At 42.3% G+C, this 21,712-nt stretch overlaps 3 protein-coding genes across 6 annotated transcripts; 2 read left to right on the forward strand and 1 right to left on the reverse strand.

Annotated features, from left to right (window-relative positions):
* Window positions 1-3,683: 3,683 nt before the first annotated feature.
* On the reverse strand, window positions 3,684-8,488 carry polr1g (RNA polymerase I subunit G). Of its 4 annotated transcripts, none has more exons than XM_087795605.1 (4): window positions 8,351-8,427; window positions 6,790-6,849; window positions 4,722-4,866; window positions 3,684-4,593 (listed from the first exon to the last, which is right to left on the reverse strand). In XM_087795605.1, exons 2-4 carry the CDS (start codon window positions 6,839-6,841, stop codon window positions 3,954-3,956), a joined length of 837 nt encoding a protein of 278 aa, XP_087651731.1. In that variant the 5' UTR covers window positions 6,842-6,849; window positions 8,351-8,427; the 3' UTR covers window positions 3,684-3,953. The 4 variants fall into 4 exon arrangements, with proteins under 4 accessions (XP_087651731.1, XP_087651730.1, XP_087651732.1 ...); XM_087795604.1 differs by lacking the exon at window positions 8,351-8,427 and adding an exon at window positions 7,952-7,979; XM_087795606.1 differs by lacking the exon at window positions 8,351-8,427 and adding an exon at window positions 7,956-7,972.
* On the forward strand, window positions 8,386-12,958 carry irf2bp1 (interferon regulatory factor 2 binding protein 1). Its single transcript, XM_087795603.1, has 3 exons — window positions 8,386-9,383; window positions 9,733-10,064; window positions 10,977-12,958. Exons 1-2 carry the CDS (start codon window positions 8,386-8,388, stop codon window positions 10,025-10,027), a joined length of 1,293 nt encoding a protein of 430 aa, XP_087651729.1. The 3' UTR covers window positions 10,028-10,064; window positions 10,977-12,958.
* A 6,052-nt stretch (window positions 12,959-19,010) lies between these two features.
* On the forward strand, window positions 19,011-21,504 carry foxa3 (forkhead box A3). Its single transcript, XM_087795917.1, has 2 exons — window positions 19,011-19,304; window positions 20,057-21,504. Exons 1-2 carry the CDS (start codon window positions 19,233-19,235, stop codon window positions 21,335-21,337), a joined length of 1,353 nt encoding a protein of 450 aa, XP_087652043.1. The 5' UTR covers window positions 19,011-19,232; the 3' UTR covers window positions 21,338-21,504.
* Window positions 21,505-21,712: the final 208 nt, after the last annotated feature.

A 21,712-nucleotide genomic window follows, 5' to 3' on the forward strand; every position in this document is an offset into this window, starting at 1 on the left:
CAGCTGCGACCCCTGACCCTCTCCGGCGCTCCGCCGTGCAGCCGCGGTGCATTCAAGGAGAGTGAAGCGCAGTCAGGAGGGTTGCTAGGCAACGGTACGCCTGACCAGGTTTCATCTAACTCTTATGGTGAAGCCCATTTAGACGCTTCTGTTTGTCCTTGAGAATCAACAAGATATTCAAATCTCATCTCCAATCAAAAATACAAGTGAGGTAGAGAACAGAATATTTTGTCCCTTTGCTGTTTGTATATAGTATGACCTTGACCAGGCTGCCCACCAGTGTCCCACCTGGTGTCCCTTTTGATCAATCTGTCGTCTATGTATCACCTGATGTGCTTTGATGAGAACATTGTTTTATGATGACTGTGCATCACAATTTGTCTGCCCTGCCCTAATCTTATTACATATATATGGATTTGATATAATCCTGTATAAAACAAGGGAGGGGGGGAGATAGGGAGAGAAGGTAGATGGATATTTGGTAGGTAGGTGGGTAGGTGCGTGGGTAGGTAGGTAGGTAGGTAGGTAGGTCGGTGGTTAGGTGAGTAGGTAGCTAGGTGGGTAGGTAGGTAGGTGGGTGGGTAGGTGGGTAGGTAGGTAGGTAGGTGGGTAGTTAGTTAGGTGGGCAGGTGGGTAGGTAAGTAGGTAGTGAGGTAGGTAGGTAGGTGGTTAGGTGGGTAGGTAGGTAGGTGGGTGGGTAGGTGGGTAGGTGGGTGGGTAGGTGGGTAGGTAGGTAGGTAGGTAGGTAGGTAGGTAGGTAGGTGGTTAGGTGGGTAGGTAGGTAGGTGGGTGGGTAGGTGGGTAGGTAGGTAGGTAGGTAGGTAGTTAGTTAGGCGGGTAGGTAGGTAGGTGGGTGGGTAGGTGGGTAGGTAGGTAGGTAGGTAGGTAGGTAGGTAGGTAGGTAGGTAGGTAGTTAGTTAGGTGGGCAGGTGGGTAGGTAAGTAGGTAGCGAGGTAGGTAGGTAGATAGGTAGGTAGGTAGGTAGGTGGTTAGGTGGGTAGGTGGGTAGGTAGGTAGGTAGGTAGGTAGGTAGGTAGGTAGGTAGGTAGGTAGGTAGGTAGGTAGGTAGGTAGGTAGGTAGGTAGGTAGGTAGGTAGGTAGGTAGGTAGGTAGGTAGGTCGGTAGGTCGGTTGGTTAGTGGTTAGGTAGGTAGGTAGGTAGGTAGGTAGGTAGGTAGGTAGGTAGGTGGGTACGTAGGTAGGTCGGTGGATAGGTCGGTAGGTAGGTTGGTTAGTGGTTAGGTAGGTAGGTAGGTATTTGGGTAGGTGGGTAGGTAGGTATGTAGGTAGTTAGGTGGGTAGGTAGGAATGTAGGTAGGTGGGTAGGTAGGTAGGTAGGTAAGGAGGGAGGGAAGGAGGTAAGAAAGAAAATGGATAGATGGTAGGCAGGCAGGCAGGGAGGTAGGGGGGGATGGATGAGTAAGAAAGGGAGGAAGGGAGGTTAGGTGGATAGTAAGGTTGGTAGGGAGGGAGGTATGTAGGAAGGTAGGTAGGTAGGTGGTCAGGCAGGCAGGCAGGCAGGCAGGCAGGCAGGCAGGCAGGCAGGGAGGTAGGTAGGTAGGTAGGTACAACTATATAATATTAATAATAATAAAAGTATTTTGCATGTAATTCAGGGGTCAAAAAGAAATTGATTCAAATAATAAAGAAGGTACATCACAGGTATCCAGAGATTACACTCACACCTATGTCCCCTGTTTATATATTGGAAATTCTGGTTTCAGGAATAAAACATTTGAAAGACTTCTAATGTTCAAGTGGATGAATCACAAACTCACATGCCTGCTCTGAGGCCATAATCAGCTCGAGAAGCCACTTTTGTCCGAGCTGATTCAGAACGATCGTTTCACTGCTGCCAACTTTCCACAAGCCACAGCCCTGGACCAAGAACTGGAAATGATGCGCTGGTGACATCTTCAGAGTTTTGTGGAGGTCATTTGGGATTGTGATTTAATTAAAATCCTTTTTGAGATTGGCCATTTGCTTACAGCGTTAAATACACAGTCTTGACAAAAGGGAAAAAACTAGGTGGTGTTTGTGGGATTTTTCAGAGTCAAACTAGTTATATAACTTGAATTTGTGGTTTTATTTGAATTAAACTGTCTGAGCTGTAAGTTACAGTCCGCAGCATAGTTTTTGAATTAAACTTACTGATGCAGAGTTTCTATGAGCATTTCACATTAAAACTTTAGAAGGTTTTTTTTTTGTTGTACAAAGCACAGCAGGCTTAAATTGAGCTTTCACACTCCTGACATTCTACACACCCCTGAGGACAAACAGAACTCTTGGTAAAAGACCAGTTCCATGCACTCCATGCAGGAGAAGTTGCAGACTTGTGAGAGTGGTCGCGCCTGAGGTGCTCATTGGGAAACAGGACCACCCTCCGGTGCAGAGCAGCGAGGAGACAGAGGGAGGAGGAGGGTCGTGGACTCACACGCTTTTAAAATAAAATGAAGTGGAAACTTGTTAAAATGAAATAAACGAGTAAGTGAGTGAAAACCATCAAATGATCCTTTGATCTGGGAAAGACAGGCAGGTATGAGATGCATCGTTGTCCACAGAGAAACAACGTGGAGTTTAACGCCCTCTGTCGGTAGAATTCAGAACTAAATCTTGATGCATCGATTTTCTGCCACTACCACCATGTAAATAACAGAATATACTCCATTTGAGACAAAATGCATCGATTTATTTTAACACATTCAAATTTATCCTGTCGGAAAAATGTCCTCACTTTGATATAAGAAATTATATGCGTGTTATTGCATTGGGGATTAGGATAATTTAGGATTAACGATTAAAAACATACTCTTTGCAGTTAGCACTTTTGTCTCGTGTGTGTTAAGGTCGATTAATCCATGTTTTGGAAGGTGCCTGCTTTAAACCTTGGCTCCTGCAAACGTTTAATTGATGCCATCTGCTGTCTTTAATGTAACTTAATGAAACTGTGTATTTGTAATATCCAGGACATTCCAGTGTTACGGATTGTTATGTAAAACTGCAGGTCTTATATACATCATTATTTTGTCTTGTAAATGCTGCTTGCATCTAACCCTGTGTGGCTGGGACAGACGGCATCTCCCTGCAACACCATGGAAATATAATTATTTCTAATTTAAAGAATCCACAGAAGAACGAGAAATTAAATCTAAACAAGTCAATGTCAGGCTGCGCAAGCGTCTCTTGTTTTCTGACTTGACATCAGCATGTTTATGATCCAGCTCTGGTTTGAAATCTGCCAACATAAATAAACAGCTTAAATTAAAACCAGCTTTGACTCAAACCCCCACAGCTCTCATACACAAACTTTCCCAGATGATGTAATGTCCCTGGACGAAGCCCCGCTAACAAATTGGGCACTTGAGTCGTTGCGCAACATTTGGGATCCGTTCTGTGACATCACAGAGAAAAAAAAGAGCAACAGCTCAGGAGGCAGCAGGACTGACATCGCAAACACATCTGCTTTCTGCAACACTTGTTCTGAAGCACGTCTGATGGAGCAGGATCTTAGTTCTCTAGATGGTCTTAATGTGTGTGTAAATACAATCAATCCACAACTTAATGTCCAATCTGATCATTTCAGTCAAGTTACGTTTCTATCGTCAATTTTGTGTTTCGGTCAACTGTTGTTTCAATGGGACGAATGTTTGCAAAAAAAACTCAATAATTACAGAAGCTCAAAAAAGCGTTTGTGGAACAACTTTTTATTTCTTGTTCATCTTTATGTGGCGGTTAGACTTGTTCTTAATATGAAAAACATTCACAGTATATTATTCTTGATTCCACAGATAAACATCGAGTTTAATTTCAAGTGTTTAATTTGCTGCTCACCAACTATTTAACCAGAAACTAAATGTACACAATTCTTAAATTGCGCAGCAAAATATAAAGGTTGTTATTTGAACTGGTAAAAAACATGAAAATCCATAAAATTAGACTTGGAAACAACACAAACTAGTCTGATTTGTTCTTTTTCTTTTTCTTCTTCTTCACATGAACTTCTTCCAGGTCCATAGAAATCGAGTCTGTTGGTTCTGCGTCGCTCTCCTGCTTCACCTCCACTTCCTCCTGCCTCTCCCTGTCCTTCTTCTTCTTTTTCTTTTTTGTCTCACCTGATAGGAACTCAGTAATCTCATCTCTCTCGGTTTTGTCTGCAGGTTCCTTTAGAACTTCAACTTCATCCTCAACTGGCTCCGTCTTAATTTTCTTCTTTTTCTTCTTCTTTTTTCGGCCTTCTTCATCAGCGTCCGTCTCTTCTAATCCATCGACTTCATTCCTGACCAGTCTCGGGGTGTCGCTGCCGAAGGGAATAAACCTTTGTTTAAGTCCGGGCGGGATGGTGGGAGCAGGAGTGGCGGGGAGAGCCGGAGGAAGGTTGTTGGCGTCGCCGCCTTCAAAGCACTGGCTGATGCTCAGCAGACCCGAGAACGCTGGAGCGACGAGCATGTGCGCCGATGACTCGCTGCCGGTGAGGAGGTGCAGGTCCGGGGAGCACCGCGGGGAGGCCATGATGTTAAACATTTGCCGGCTGTTGGTCTTTCCCGGAACCGTCACGCTCTGTAGACCCGAGAGGTTCAACTTCACGTCTTTCACGCTAGAAACAGAAACAACTTTTAGTCACGCAAAGAGGATGGACTCATGACCAGATGCTTGATGAGATTATTTTAAACTCAAGCCTGAGAGTAAGTCGATCATAAAATTAGATGTGTTGTTTAAACACACCATTCTGGATCAAAGTCAACGGGAGCTTTGATGAGCCACAACTCCGTCCTGCGCTTCCTGAGATTCTCCACCAGGGTGCTGCTGCAGGGCTTGTAGCTCACGGGTGTGAAGTCTGCAGGACACTCATACTTGAGGCTCATGGAGTCTATGGAGTCGAGAGAAACTTTGATGAGTTAAACAGTCAATTTCAAACTTCTGTGTTATTTTTAAACTATTGAAATTTCCAACGCCTTTCTAAACCAGACGACCAAGACGTTGTGCTCATAACCAGAGTTGATTTAGATTGATTAGTTCACTGTTGTTGCACTTATTTATTTTAGTTTGTATTTATTCAACACCGAGTTTTGCATTGTTCGTTATTTTCCTTTAAAGGTTGTTTTTAAACAGAGAACTGTTTATTTTAGTATCATTGCACAGAAAACACAGCAGTGAAGCTGGCAACGAAATTTCGTTGCATGGCAACCGTTAAAAAACACAGCAGATAGATGTATATATAAAAAGTATAAATATAAATATTAATAAGTTAAAAATAGTGCAATATAGTATAAACAGAATAAATAAATAACATTATAAATATTGCATATAATAATTAATTTTCATTTTTGTTATTAATAATTTTGGGGGGTTTTATTTAATAGGTTTGTATGATAAATAGGAAAATAAAGAAAAAGTGACTTTAGTGCGTTAAGATGCTAATTGGGAAATTAATTAGAAAAGACTTATTGGCCTTTTGAGACCCTCAAAAATTGGCAATCTGTATCGGCCACAAAGATTATGATCAGTGCACCATAATTATTTTTTGTTTATTCCTCATGTTGTGTTTACAACACTGGCAATAAAGGTTTCAGTATGAGAAATATCTCTAAATACAGGAAAATTATGTCAGAACACAATCCGGATCTTATAATCCATACGTTTGCGTCTTCTCGTTTAGACTATTGTAACAGTTTATTTTCGTGTCTAAACAAGAAGGAGTTGTCTCGCCTGCAGTTAATACAAAACAGAATTCTGAGCTGCTCTAGTAGAAGAACTCGCATTTCTCCGATCCTTAAAACTCTTCACTGGCTGCCAGTTTCTTTCAGGATCAACTTTAAAATTCTGGTTCTTACTTTCAGATCTATTCATGGTCAGACTCCTCCTTACATCACTGATCTGATCCAGACTTACACCCCAGCTCGGGCTCTTAGGTCTGTGGACAAGAATCTAATGATGGTTCCTGAACCAGAGGAGAGAAATCCTTCCAGGCTGTTGCTCCTAAGCTTTGGAACGATCTTCCTCTCCCTCTGTGTTTGATGGATCTACTGACTCCTTCAAGAAACATCTTAAGATATTTTTATTTGTGCAGGATTTAACCTGATTCTGGGACTCCTGTGTTTGTCTTATGTGTCTTGAAAATTTAAAATATGCATTTTAACTGTGTATTGGTTTTGATTGTTAAAGCGCTTTGTGACCCTGGTCTAGAAAGGCGCTTTAGAAATAACCATTACTTAGCAAAAAAGTGTTTTTGTCCCAGTAACTTAATACTTTGAAAGTTGCGAGTAACTTGAAAAAACAAAGTGGTAATTTAACTAAGCAACTATTTTTAAAGTAACTGACCCAACTCTGCTGATGACTGAAGGTCACTCCAACATGAAGCATCAATACATACCAGAACATCCCGGTTTAATAACTCTTTCTACCCGTCTGCTGTCAGAACCATGAATGTTGCTTAATTTAATTGAATGTAATTTATTTGTATTAATTATTTATGTACATGTAATTTAATGGTAATGTATCTTATTTGAATGTATTGCGTTTTTTTTTATATTATTCTCTTTATTTAATTGTATTATTTCATGTTATATTATTTAATGCCACCAATACAAATCAAACGATATTTTTGCATTCTAAATATAACTTTAATTTTTAAAACTTCAAGCCCACTCTACACACAGTTCACCACATGGTTAGCAAAACAAACCTTGTTATACGAGCAACGCGAGTCATGTGTTAGTAGCCTGTTAACTAGTTTAGCACTGTTTGTTTCACTCATTTGTCACCGAACTGCTAGTTCTGTGGCTGTACTGACCGTTTTGTTCCGGTTCTGCCATGTCCTCGCTGGACGACACGTCCCTCGGCATCTTTACTCCTCAGATACAGAGGAAAAAGTCACTTTTTATTTGAATGTTTCGCGTTCTATCTCAGAACACATGTCTGTGTTGCATACGCATGCGCCCTCCCACTGTGAACTGTGAACGCGTCGCGTCATTTCCGCTCCACCCCCGTTGTAGTTTCACAACACATTTAAGAACTACAACACCCACAATACTTGTCTTTATGGTCGTCTTTATTTCCCCATTGTTTCTATTCAAAAGGAAGTTGCATATATTAGTAAAAAACAAATGATACGAAACGTCGAAATGTCAAACACAATTTCGCGATTGATAATTACGTCTGATAAACTAGTTAACTTATAATTAATCTTCCACATGAAAATGCGACGATGCGTTCATCTGTCGCATGCTTAAATCTCTTTAAATTGTGTGTTACTTTTACTTAATCTTCAGTTTTCTGCACGCGAATATACAAATGCACACACTTAAAATCTAAATTCACGACATACAACGATTCTGTGTTAGCATTATTGAGATTATGTATCCTTTGTCTCTCTTATTTTTCTTTCTTTTTTTTCTTTTCTTTCTTTGATCTATTTTTTCCTTGATCTTTGATTTATGTTATTTATCTTTATCTTTAGACTTAGATTGTATCATCTTGTTCTTTCTCTTTGTTCTAGTTCTTATTTTATTTTTGATTATTTTTTATGAAAAATTGATGTATTTGCTGTGGATAATTTGGAAAAAAATCCAGAAAGAGACCTCCTGAGGGATCAATAAAGTTCTACCTAACCTAACCTAAATAAATAAATAAATAAATAAATAACTGTAAAAGTGTACTTGTCATTTAAAATAATACTCTGGAAGGCAGACTCTGACTGAAAAGCATATATTTTAACAACTTGCAAACTTGAAATAATTATTTATTTCTACACAGTTGCCCATCTTGAAAACCCCCCCTAGACACAACTATTATCCAATAATTAAAACACTTTTATTCGTGCAGGCTTTTCCTTGATTTTCTGGAACTCCTGTGTTGTTCTTAGTGTTATCTTGATCTTTTAAGTATATATTTGATTGAGTATTGTTTTGATTGTTTAAGTGCTTTGTGAATCTCTATGAATATAAATTACTTACTTACTATAATTCTGGTTTCCGCATTAACCTCACTGATGATATATTCTTGCCCCTTACATTGAGATTGTTGCCACTATTTTTATTTTACTAAACGTTTTCATTGCGCATTCTTTTTTTCGAACACAACTTCTAGCCACTAGATGGCGACATTCCCCTCAACGCGCTCGAGTCGCGCCAGTAAACAGGACAAGAAGAAGTATCGCGTGACGTTCCAGCGTCCGTTTTGACAGCAGCGAAAAACAGGCCGAAGTGGGTAAACAGAACCAGCACTGTCGCCAAAACAAGCTAAAATACGCCAAAGCTTTGGTCGGGTTATGTCTATAAGATGCGTTGCATTGTTTTGGGCTCGTTTAAAGTGTGTTAAAGGAACGAATCGTGTGTAAAAAAGAGGGCGTGCACCTGCCAGGTTGAAGCGCGGCTAACGTGTTGCTAGCATGTCGTCCCCCTCGTCCGCCTCCTCCAGGCGCCAGTGGTGCTACCTGTGCGACCTGCCCAAGATGCCCTGGACCGTGGTGTGGGACTTCAGCGAGGTGGTGTGTCGTGGCTGCGTCAACTACGAGGGGGCCAACCAGATCGAGTTCCTCATCGGCAGCGCGCGGCAGCTGAAGCGCACGCACGGGATGCAGGACGGGAACGTGCGCTCACCTGGACCCTCGCCGAACAAACACAGTCGCCTGGACCCGGTGGCTTCGGACGGCAGAGCTCACAACGAGCGCTACGAGAGAGCGGGCAGAGGCGAGGGCGCCGGGGCGTCGGTTCGTGTGCCGCCCAACGGACTGCACCGTGACGGGCAGCCTCCCCAGGAGGTGAACCGACAGAGTCCCAGCGGGAGCCGCAGACCCGTCCACGGAGCCGCCATCCCGCCCAGTCTGGTGACCCAGAGCATCGCGGGGATACCGCACGGTCTGCTCGCCGGGATGCCCGCCGGGATGACCGCCAGGTCGGCCCCCATGAGCAGCCCCATGATCTTCCCCGCGCCGGTGCTGGCCGAGATGAGCCGCAGGCAGCTGGGCATCGGCATGGGCATCGCCCCCTTTATCACCCCCGAGCTGGAGCGAGAGCTGAGTTCCTCCCAGCCCAAGACTCAGACTCACATGGCCTTGGCGAGCTCCAGCAAATCCACCGGCCTCCCATCGTCGTCCTCCTCCGCCATGGCGGGCGGCGTGAGCCAGACGAGCCCCAAGCCCGCCTCGTCTCCGGCCAGGCAGCCCCGGCCCCTCGCGGCCCGGTCCGGAGGGGAGCCGCTCGGGTCCAGCAGCTCGGCGGAGGCGGCCACGGCGGCCGCGGCTTTACCCCACAGCGGCGCCTCCGAGCTGGGGTCGTCGTCCGCCAGCAACGCCCTCTCTGCAGGGAACACGCTCTCCTGCACGCTGTGCCACGAGAGGCTGGAGGACACGCACTTCGTTCAGTGCCCCTCGGTGCCAGGACACAGGTCTGACTCTTGTTGACGTTTCCATGAGGCATTCTTTTCAAACGCATTTGGATGTTTTCATTTTTGTGTAGAGTTAAACAAGAAAAGTATAAAGCAATATTTATATATACATTAGCAAACGTGGCTTGTTTTAAACTTAAGGAAGCCCATCGTTATAATTACCCTGTGCAACATAAGATAATTGATTTGAAAAATGTATTTAAAACAAGAAAAAATAATTGTATGATGTTTAGAGAACATTCAACAAAACACGACATACATTGAGGGTCATAAATGTTTTTCAATTCAACTGTTATTATATTTAGTTTCACATCTAATTCCTATTTTGTTGTCGATGTGCCCCTTCCAGGTTCTGCTTCCCGTGCACCAGAGTCTACATCCAGAGCAGACGGGGCGACGGCGAGGTCTACTGCCCGAGCGGAGAGCGCTGTCCGCTGGACAACTCCCCAAACAGTCCGCCCTGGGCCTTCATGCAGGGAGAGGTCTCCACCATACTGGGCACCAGCGCACCCGGAGCAGGAGCGCCGTCCGCTGCGCCCCCCGGTGCCGGAGGAGCGCCCGGACCTGGAGCCGGAGCGGGATCCAGCGCCGCCAACGGACCAGGAAGTGGAGACGTCACGGTCAAGAAAGAGAGGGAAACGTGATGACTCGAGTCGAAAACCAGGACACGACCAGCTTCAGGTAGTTCCCTTTAAGACGTGTTCTTCCTTAAAGTGACGCGGTAAATAATGCATTTAAATTTAATTTATGGGGAATTATTCCACCAGTTGAAATAGTTTGTAGTAATTAATAAATGCTGACTTATCCCCGATAGAAAACCTTTGCTTCTTGGGCTTCAGGCAAATGCGACGGACACCAAAAATGATGTCAGTTGATGCAGATCTATGCAAGCATGAATGTTCAGTATGGAATGTACCATATATAATTCTGGTGAAAATCAACGACTCCAAAAGGAAGGAAATGTTTTTTATGTGCCGCTGTCAGATAGCTCTGCTATAATCTTTTCTTTGATAATCCCCCCAAAGTTCATTGAGACCCTCTTGTGCTTTAGAGCTCTGCTTCTCTTTCAATTAAATGAATATTTTCCTTAAAAAACAAGTTCTCAGCTGATGCATTCTTGAATAACTTTCCAGGAAAGGAGATATTGTGCATGTCCCCACTGCCATACACTGTATTTTATGCTGTTCTGGCAGTTTTGAATTGTGCGGAAACTATGAGAAGTCATACAAGTGTTTCATTTCTGAACTTGATAAATCCAGAAAGAAATCCAAAAAAACACCCAAAAGTCTAAGTGGTTCCATTTTAAGTTTCATGAAAATGCATTTACAATGTATACATTGAACTATATTGATGAACAAAAACGACACCCACTGGAAAAGCTAAAAATGGTAAGACTTAAATAACCATTAGCCGGTTCTATGTTAAGATAAAGTTAAACAAATGAATTCATGCCATATGAAGCCTTTAAACTCACAAAATATGAAATCCAAATATGCAACTGTATTGGTGCCTGTAACAAAAATCAAAACATCAAACTGTTCTTCAAAAACTTCTTCTGTCTCTTCTTTAATTCTATCAATCTTGACTTTTCAGACTATCAGACACCCGGAGCAGATGTTTGCACTGGACCACTTTGAGATCCTGAAAGGAAGCAACTCAGTGATTCACAGATTTCCAAAAAAACAACCCGACCAGGTTCAAACTCCTCACACCCTGAAATCGTTTAATTTCTCCTTTATTTAAATTCATCCGCCTCTGGAGTCCCGCACACGATCTCACCCGAACCTCAGTTCAAAGCACAGAGGTCAAGGTTCAAATCACACAGCTGCACTCATTTGTGAACATCTTTCAATAAAACCACGACAAACGGATTCATTTGGCCGACAAACGTCAATTCTTCAGTTCGACCAGAAGAATTTGAAATCGGATATTTCAGTCAAGATTGAATGTTTCAGCTTAAAAATGAATCGGAGGCAAAGCACACGCCGTAGAAGTCAACATTATATCGCACTATTTCTTCAATGCAGTAAACGTTTCAGCTCCGGGGTCCAATCAGAGGTCTTTGTTTACATGGACAGAAAATATGGCTCAGTCAATCGGTTTAACGTTTTCAGATTTTAAATTTCAATTTCACATGTTTAATTTAGTGTTCCAATGTTTTTAGGTCGGTATCGGTTTTATTATCGGTTTGGTTAAAAACTGCACATATCAGTCATTACAATTTAAATCTATTTCAGATTAAATTTAAGAATATGCATATTATTCTAGCTTTCTTTTAGAGTCCAGTGGAGCCCCGACCCAGATGGACTTATTGCACCTTCCTTGCTGGAAGATTTAATAAAGAAATCAAGAGTTGCAGGTAATTTTTATTAAAGCAACTGTCTGTATATAATATAAGACTGAAGCTCACGGTCCTCGGACCAGCAACAAATCGGCATTTCAATTTTAGTTTGTGTTGCCAGTCGATTGATTTAACTGAAGTGTTTTTTGTTTTTAAATATTAGCTTAAGCATACATATGGAAAGTCTTGGTCAAAACGGTATGTTTTCAACCGAAAGATGGCGCTCTTTTACAATTCACAGAATGTTAAATTTGGAACGCTACATTTCACAGTCAAATTTCTTGAATAATATAAGATAATACATTTCTCCTTTATATATTATCCATGACAATTCAGGATAAATGTTCTTCTTGAGGATGTTTGCACAGCATGTGTCACGGGTGAAAACTGTTGGCGTTTTGAAAATATTTTTTCTGTCCATGTAAGTAAAGGACTAAACGTTTAAGTCCAAATGGTATATTTTGAGCAACTATCAGCTCAGCAGATTTCTCATGTTCCTCTGGTCGCTGAGGATTGTGGGCATGTTTTCTGCGGCCCGCTTCAGAATGTTGCAGCGTAGAAACAGACGGACGCTGCCGGGTCCAGCCTACGCCCCGAATGTAGAAGACGAAAATCAAAAATACGCCTATAAGTCTATTTTCTACTAGATTGTTCCATGTTGTTACCTGTAAAGAAATATGATAGTGTGTACGTGCAATCTCTAGTCGTCGTTAATATCAGCAGTCGGGCGATTGCGTATCCTTCTGTATCTGTTGTTTTTAGAACGAAGTGAGAATCCACTTAAAAGCTAAACTTTAAAAACGAATGCGTCAAGTTATACCCAAAACACTTGTTTGTTCAATTTTGTTTTTCACTTGTTGTTTTCTCTGTTTATTCAGTGGTTGTCATGGCGATCAGACCCTTGGTTCAAATCAAGAACATTATGACCTTCTGTTGATCTATGATAGTCCTGCTCGTGTTGGTCCTGCTCTGCAGTGGTCAGTAGTTTACAATTGCAGCACCACTCGTGCTCATTTTTGGCACCTTCACCGTGTTCCGCAGGTGGTCATAATGTTCTTGCAACAGTTTCCTCTCATGACGTCGCCAAGTCATGATTGTTTTTGCCTTAACTACCAAAATGAACAATCGAGCCCCAAATCGGCAACTGCTGTCACTTCCTGTGTGTTTTTCTTCTGCAAGAGTTTTAACTCACAATTGAAATGTTCTTCTTTCCAAATAAATGGATGGCACTTTTTGTTGTTCAATGTTCTCCAACTGAAACGGAATAAAATTGTCTTTTTTTCTATGTAAAACACACGGACGTCTGATATTCCTAAGTGAAGCCAGAGTTGTGTTAGTGTGTGTGAAGCCCTAAGGTTTCTCTCAGAGACCGTTAAAAAGAACCTCTGACCACCTGAACCTGTTTTTTGGAGTTTTGAAGATCAGTTTTCTCTGACTTGTTCAACCAGTTCACATTTGTTTGTGTTTATTACAGCATGATCAGTCACATGATGTGAAGTTCACACTTAACATGCTCGACATTATTGCATTTTTGCGACTCAACGGCGACACTGAAAACCAGCAGTTTTGTGTCCAAAACTCAACATCATCTTGTCTTAAAATTTTGACAAATTTGATTGGAAAATTTAAAGTCACTATCTTTAGATTGAAACTTCTAAAAAGGTGAAATATTCTGATTGAAGCTTTTGAGTCGACATCTTCATCACGACTTAAAATTGATTATTTGTAGTATTTGTCATTCTGAAAGACCTAAAATTCTGACTTCATTTGATATTTTTCTCTGAGGTCATTAAAGATTTAGAAATTCTCCCACAATTCAGGCGAGTTAAGACTTTAAACTTTTAAACCAATGGGAATCTCAACCAACTTCTCAAATGTACAAAATTTTCTGCCATTAAAGCTTTTAAAACCACAGTGTACTTATGAACATAAGTTGTTATCTGTATATTGGCTAATTTAAGATTCGGTTACACTACGTACTTTCATCCATATCCTAGAACAACGATTTAAAGTTGAACAAGTATTGAGTTTTTGATTCCACCAAAAAATAATTTCCTCTGTTTTGTGGTTTCAATATTTGAAAATACATTACCTGTTCAATTTGGGTTAAGTTTCAGCTAAAGACATCAAGCTAACCAAAGTTCAGACCCAAACGGCTGTTTTTGATGTAAATGTTATTTTTTTTGTTTGTTTTTCTGGTGAGTGAATGAATGTAAAAATCTGCTTCGTCTCACTGCGGCTTTTATCCAACGCTGACCTGTGTGACCTTTGAGTTCCACCTGCACTGATCCATCATGCAATCACTCGTCAAGTGCCTTTTTCTGAACTGCGTGCGAGAACCTCAGGAAGGTTGTTTTGTTTCTTTCGTTTCGGTGTTCATCTCTTCTGTCTCTTCTTTTTGTCATTCTATCGCAGCTTCTTGTACAAACTAGAGAGCAGGAATTACAAATAAAAAAAAGTGGAAACTCCTCTGCACTCTTGAGTCTGTGTCATATCAGTCGACTCTATACTTGAAATAATATAAGAAAAATCTCTGAGACTTAAATTATGGATAATTAAGTTTTAATTTATTTGTTTTATAACTTCGACCTTAAAACAAAAAACCCTGGTCGCAAAAATATGAATCTATGTAATATTAATAAACTAATTTGAGATGAATTATTTAAAATAAAAGTGCGTTTTAATTTGTTATTTAATCAATAAAAAGATTTGTTATACAGAAACAATATACACAATTATTTAAGAATAATTTAAACTAAATATTTAGATATAAGCCACTGCCGAGTTGCGCTAAACAATTTCCTATTTGCACCAGCAGGGGGTGGTATTTGCACATGCAATTGAGCCTGTTGGCTTCATTTGGCCACCAGGGGTCGCGACGCTGAAGTAATCAATACCTCAACATTTTACAACTATATTTGTGGTACTATAGGATCGGTTCTGGTCGGATGTGGAGCTCGGTGATGATGAGGAGCAGGAGGAAGATGTTCGTCTGCTCGATCTGTCACTTCCTCCATTACAGCCTCAGCTCATTAAATCTTTTGTTAAACCAATTATAGAGGTGTTAATGGACGAGCGAGGCCTATTGGCATTAAAACAACGACCTGCAGAGACAGAATGTGTGTTGGAGAGGAAGAAGAGAGAGAGGGGGGGAGAACATAATAATTTAATGAATGTTAATGACGTCACAAGCTCCAATAACCAGGTTTATGTCATCAAGATGATGTTATTTACAATATCGCCATTGGATAAAGTGGATAAAAAAAATGATTTGGTGTTTTGTCAACAAGAGAATGACTAATAAATAAACAACAGCAGCGATGACGCCTTGAACGCATCAGCCAGAATTGTTTATTATACGTTAATAAATATATCACATGAATATCAATGTAAAATAGTGGTTAAAATGAATTAACTAGTCAATAACTTAATTATTAAAGACGCGTCTTTACTATATGTTTGTCAACACTAACATATGTTGCTATAATTCATTTCTAAAAAAAAGAACATTTCACTTGAATCGCTTCATTGTTCCATCATGTTGATCCTCATCTAGAATAAAGCTGCTGTGTTTGAGGAGTGTAAAGCCCTCGAGATGCTCCTCAAAAAATGCTCTGGAATTAACGGTCACCGGTTGGATCCTGGAGTCGAGATTAGGAGCTGCTTCTCTCCGGAGCCAGAACCGGTTCCGCGGCTCGTAATTCCATCACGACAAACACTGAGGTGTCACGTCAGTCTGCGACTTAATCAACTTCTGCGAACAGATCCTCCTCAGACGCGACCACGTGATCAACCGCCGTGTGACAGAGAAAAAAAAAACATTTGGACCGTGAACGCAGCACCTTCATTGCACCTGATCTGCTGGATCGAAGCGAGTGATCGGAGCAGCTGCCGCTCGCTTCCTGTCCTGTAATCCCGCAGACCTCCCGCCTGCGCATCAATTACATCTCCATTCAGTCGCCATTAGCGCAACCATTGACATTCACGCGCCTGTCTGTCGTGCCCTGATGTGTATTCCACGCCGTCTCACCGCGTCGTGCGCGACACAAGTGAGCATCCGAACACACGCACCCGCGACTGCGCCAAAAAAGCTCGTGTGCGAATAACCATTTATTTCTTTGTGCATTAAAGTTTTGTATTAGTATTTACTGAAGTATAACTTCTGATGTATCTTTCATAACAGCAGTTATCGTTATGACTGAAGTACTTATGTGTAGTGTTGGCGGCAGTACCAGCTGTCATACTAGCAACAGTAATTATATAATAATAATAGTTATTTGTAAAGCGCATTCGTAGACCAGGGTCACAATGATCAGAAGAAAGAACATATAAAACTCTAATGGGCCATTAGACACACAGGAGTCCTAGAAAATCAGGGAAAATCCTGCATGAATAAAAATGTCTTAAGATGTTTCTTGAAGGAGTCATTAGATCCATCAAACACAGAGAGAGAGGAAGATCGTTCCAAAGCTTAGGAGCAACAGTCTGGAAGGATTTCTCTCCTCTGGTCCGGGAAAGTGTTCAGGAACCATCAGTAGATTCTGATCCACAGACCTCAGAGCCCGAGCTGGGGTGTAAGGCTGGATCAGATCAGTGATGTAAGGAGGAGTCTGACCATAAATAGATCTGAAAGTAAGAACCAGAATTTTAAAATTGATCCTGAAAGAAACTGGAAAGCCAGTGAAGAGTTTTAAGGATTGGGGAAATGTGAGTTCTTCTACTAGAGCGGGTCAGAATTCTCACTTTAGTTCGTACTGACAGTGGTATGAAGTAGATGCCGTAGTAAGCGATTTTAATATAGGTGATGAATTCGTCAGCCTTGAGAAGAACTGTTGTAACCAGAGGTCACCAACTCTCCAGACACAAAGAAGACTCAACTCTAGTCTAGTTCATCTGCTTCACTCTTCAAATGCATCACAAGTTCATTCAAATCTGTGAGTATAACACTGGGACCACAAGGAACACATGAATATCTGCCCTGGGCTGCATCTGGCCCTGAGGCCACACTTACTCCTACTATAGGCTTTTCACCAGCAAGAGTTTGTCCAAGATTTTAGATTTTATTGTGGAGAACAACCGTTACTTCTCCAAACATTTTTTATCTGCGCCCGTATCTGACACTCGTTGACTCCATTTTGCTGGTGTTTACTCCCAAGACCTGTCAATATTGATGTTTACACCTGCGGTGACATCACAGAAGCAAGTGGAATTAAAAAACTGCTACTTTGTTGTTCATTGTCCACGTTGTGTAACTAAGGAAAACCGATGGTCCCTGCACCCCTGCCACTGGGGTGGAGATGCCCCGTGGATGTAGTGTGTACTCCATGGGTCGCTCCAACCACGGGCCTCGAAGGTGCTGCTGGGAAAATAAATTGCCTGAGGGCTACCATTTTACACAGCGTCTCTTGTGAGGGGCTGTCAAGCAGAAATAAATAGAGTAAAACGTATAAAATCAAGCTAAATATACCAAAAATACTATTTTTTATTGTATTTTATATATTGTGTACCTGACATTAAAGTACACGGAATAGTATTAAAAACAATGTAGTCATATTTTGAAACTAAATGATAGAAATAAATAGAAAAATTGTTAGTTTCTTTGACCTCATAAGGGCCACATAAATACAATGATACAAGTATTCTCTAAGGCAGGGGTCCCCGACCTTTGGTGCACCGTGGACCGGTTTATTGTGGGGATTATATTCACGGACCGACCTTCATTTTGAATTAATTTACTTTTTTTGCAGGTTTATCTTTTGGAGTAAACTTAACAGAAACAAGCATCTTGACGTGTCAATTTACTTCAGAGAAAAAACATAATCAATCTTCAAACCAAAACACATTTAAGACAGTACTTATCAATAGAACAGAAAATTATATTAATTATTTTTCTTTCTTTGAGGCAGGATAAAAAATGCCTTAATATATATATATATATATATATATATATATATATATATAATTATATTAAAAAAAAGTGTAGTATTTATATTTAGCGTCAATGGTAATATCTGAAGTGGCTAACTTTTGTATTTAACGGAAACACTCACAACCAAAAAAATAAAATAAGCTTCAAGGTTTTATTAAAACAGTGAGAGTTTAACCAAATTACGTTGAATGTATGGCGTGTTTGAAAGATTCAGGGTCACCAAACATCAGAAATTTGCTTACAACTGCAAAACAAATCTTCTTCTATACATTAGATTTAGATTTAGAGACTTAAAAAATAGAAATAAATGCAAATAAAATAGTTGTTGGTGTTTTGACATCAAGAGGGCCACCATCACTATCACCTCTGCTTTAACTTTTATGTCTGCATTAACTTTGTTCCTTGTTTTTTTGTTTATATTCGGTCTACTAGTTGATTGATATGAAGTTGTTTATTATTTATTTCATTTTGTTAGTTATTTATTTGTATTTATTTTCTTGAACGTCTTAATCAATGTCTGTTTAATTCTTTAACTGTTTTTTAATTGTTTTAAGTGTTTGATGTCTTTAATGTTTTGCATCGTGGGTCAGAGAGTACTACAATTTCATGTATGCTGTATGTCTCAATACATGCATATTTTGACAATAAAATAACTTGAGTTAAATACAGTTAAAGGGCCGCACCTACACGGGTATTCTCTATATAACTGAAACGCCCCGAGACAAAAAGCACTCAATGATTAAATAAAAACATGCTGTGGTTTCAATAAAACAATAGAGCGTTTAACCAAATGATGTTGACTGTATATCCCGTTTGAAAAGATCGCGAATTTGCTTACAACTGCAACACAAATCTTCTCCCTTAATTATTCAAATATCTCTCACCTGCGACATAATGCTCCCCCGGCCGCGAGCCGGCTCACTATTTGGCAGCCGCCCATCACCTGAATAGTGATTTAGGGGGGCACGATTAAAATAATTTGATTATCTACGACCTCCATCTGTCGTCGGTTACCTCGAAATTCACCTGTAAAGTGTAAACGAGGTCCCGGGACCCGTTAGATTCCGCGCTCAAACACTGTTTAATTCCAATATAAGTCTCGATTAAAATGCATATATTTCATGGTTATTTTCATTAAAAAATCAGCTAATTGTAGACGAGTTAAAACACTTCAGAGTTCGCCTAAGGGTTGAGGGGATCCCGGGTGGCCGCCGGGCCAATATACAGCACGCCAGGGGGCCACATCGGCCGGGGCCTCTTCCTGGAGCCAGACATTCAAATGTCAGGATCTGGGCGGGACCCTGCTCTTTATAAAAGTGGGCCGAGCCATTCCTTAGTTCGTATTTGCGCTCCTGCTCCTGTCAGACTCATCTCGTCTCCGCAACTTTAGTCCGAGAAACATCTGTTAGGAGGAGAAGTTGTGAAACTATGGAAGAGTGACGGGAGGCTGGAGACACACCTGAGGAGCCGCAGCCAGGAAGGATTTCGTATTTATTTCTCAGCGTTTTTGTTTTAATTTTCATTTGAAGAAAAGTCGTCGCGGACCGACCAGACTTCTCCTGCAGAACTTTAGTTGGGGATGTTGAGCTCAGTGAAGATGGAAACCCACGATCTACCTGAATGGAATACTTTCTACAGCGAGGCCAGTGAGGTAAGCGCTTCAACTCATTTTTATTTATTAAATAATATAAAACAACAGAAACAAATTTAAACTAAAACCAAAAAAATATATATTTAGAAATATAGCAACAAGTTTACCCCGAAAGTTAATTAAAAAAAATAATTATCATATCATACTATATTAATACGTATTTTAGAAATGTATTTAGCACGTGAACGCACCATTAGAGGCCTTTAGTCGGAATTAATAAATTCCAGAGCCTTATGACGCTGCAGATACGGAAAATAATTTAATTTATTTAATTTAAAAAAAATCCCTTCTTCCCTGCTCACGTGTGAATGCGTTAAATATTCAAGAGTTTTCTATAATCGCATCATGAAGGTGAGAAAGACGCGTCTGATGAAATTAACGCGTCTGCTAATCTTTAACTAGTGACGCGCGTTTTAATCTCAACCCATCGATTTTTTTTCTTACTCCTTTTCCCAAGTTTGTATTTATTTAAGAGAAATTAAAAGTTTTTAGATGAGTCCTGAAGTGTTGAAAAAAGTTCTGTCTTTTTTTTTTCTTCCAACGCGCGAGTCTCCATGACGCGCTTTTTACGCATTTGCAGCTTCGCGTGTGCGTGTGAAAACTCCGCGCACTGAGAACTTCATTGTTCATTGATCAGCAGCCGCTTTTTTTTTTTTTTCTTTCCAAAAAAATCACTTTTGAGCAGAACCCTGAGAATGTGTGTCATTTTTGTGTTACGGTTCTGAGACTGACGTGTTGGTTCCTCTCCGCAGATGTACTCGTCTCCCAGCACCATGAACTCGGGTCTGGGCTACATCAACCTGAACCCGGCCACGGCCTCCCCTGCAGGCATGAACATGGCCTACTCCACCTCGGGCCTCAGCAGCTCCCCGCTGGCCTCCATGGGCGCCGGACCGACCCACATGTCCCTCTCCCCGGTGACCTCGTCCCTGACCTCCGGCTCTCTGACACAACTGGGTCCGGCCGGTCCCGGGTCCCTGGGCTCGCTGTCCCACTACCAGAACATGGGGCAGCCCATGAGCCAGCTGGGGTACGCGTCCACCGCCTCCCTGAACCGAGCGGGGCCCAAAGAGATGCCACCCAAGCCCTACCGCCGCTCCCTGACCCACGCCAAGCCGCCGTACTCCTACATCTCCCTCATCACCATGGCGATCCAGCAGAGCAACAGCAAGATGCTGACCCTCAACGAGATCTACCAGTGGATCATGGATCTGTTCCCGTACTACCGGGAGAACCAGCAGCGCTGGCAGAACTCCATCCGCCACTCGCTGTCCTTCAACGACTGCTTCGTGAAGGTGGCCCGCTCCCCGGACAAGCCGGGCAAGGGCTCCTACTGGACCCTGCACCCGCAGTCCGGCAACATGTTTGAGAACGGCTGCTACCTGAGGCGCCAGAAGCGCTTCAAGATCGAGGACAAGATGGCCAAGAAGGCCGCCAAGGAGGCCGCCGCCAAAGCGGGCCACGGCGCCGACCACATGGACGACCGCAGCCCCGGCGGCGGCTCGGAGGGCGACTCGGCCCACTCGGACAACTCCCACCCGGGCTCCTCCGACGACCAGCCGCTCTCCCGGAACTCCCTGGCGTCGCTGGACTGCCCGCCGCTGTCGTCCTCGCACCTCCACAGCCCGCCTGTGTCCATGCCGTCCTCCTCCTCGACCCCGTCCCTCGCCCCGTCCTCCATGTCCCTCTCCTCCACCGCCTCCCCCATCAACCCCCTCCTCCACCCCCAGTCTTTAGGGGGCAGCGCCCACCTGCTCCCCAGCTCCATGCAGCACCTCGACCTCCAGAGCGACCTCAAGTCTCTGGACCCCCACTACAACTTCAACCACCCATTCTCCATCACCAACCTCATGTCCAACGAGCAGAAGATGGACCTCAAGTCCTACCAGGATCAGGTGATGGGCTACAACAGCTACACCGGCGCCTCCCCGGTGGCGGCCAAGCAGATCTACGACAGTCCCGGTCCAGCCAGCATGGACTCCGGAGCGTACTACCAAACTCTGTACAGCCGCTCGGTGCTCAACGCCTCCTAGTGGTCTTCAGTCCGCCGAGAAAACCTTTCGTCTTCTGAAGCTCCAAGACTTGCTGGACTTTAAGACTTAAAGAGGACGACGGCGAGACAGAAGTCAGGATCTGTGTTCGCGCCGCCACAGATGTACAAAGTGTAAAATAGTGGATACGAGAGGGGCCATGGAGCGTGGGGGGGCGGGGAGGGGAGGGGGGGTATTTGCATTTATTTATGAAAGGAATAAATTTTAATATATCTTCTGTTTATCAGTTACGACCCGAACGTGAGGTTCTTTGTGTGAAACGGAAGAGAAGGAGTTTCCGGTTACTGCAGTCGTGTTACAACGTATCTCAACCTTCGTTTGTCCTTTTTTTTTGGTTGAAATGAAGAAGAAAAAAAA

The sequence above is a fragment of the Callionymus lyra genome, chromosome 7 (genome assembly GCF_982586985.1).
Source record: "Callionymus lyra chromosome 7, fCalLyr1.hap1.1, whole genome shotgun sequence".
Taxonomy (NCBI): domain Eukaryota; kingdom Metazoa; phylum Chordata; class Actinopteri; order Syngnathiformes; family Callionymidae; genus Callionymus; species Callionymus lyra.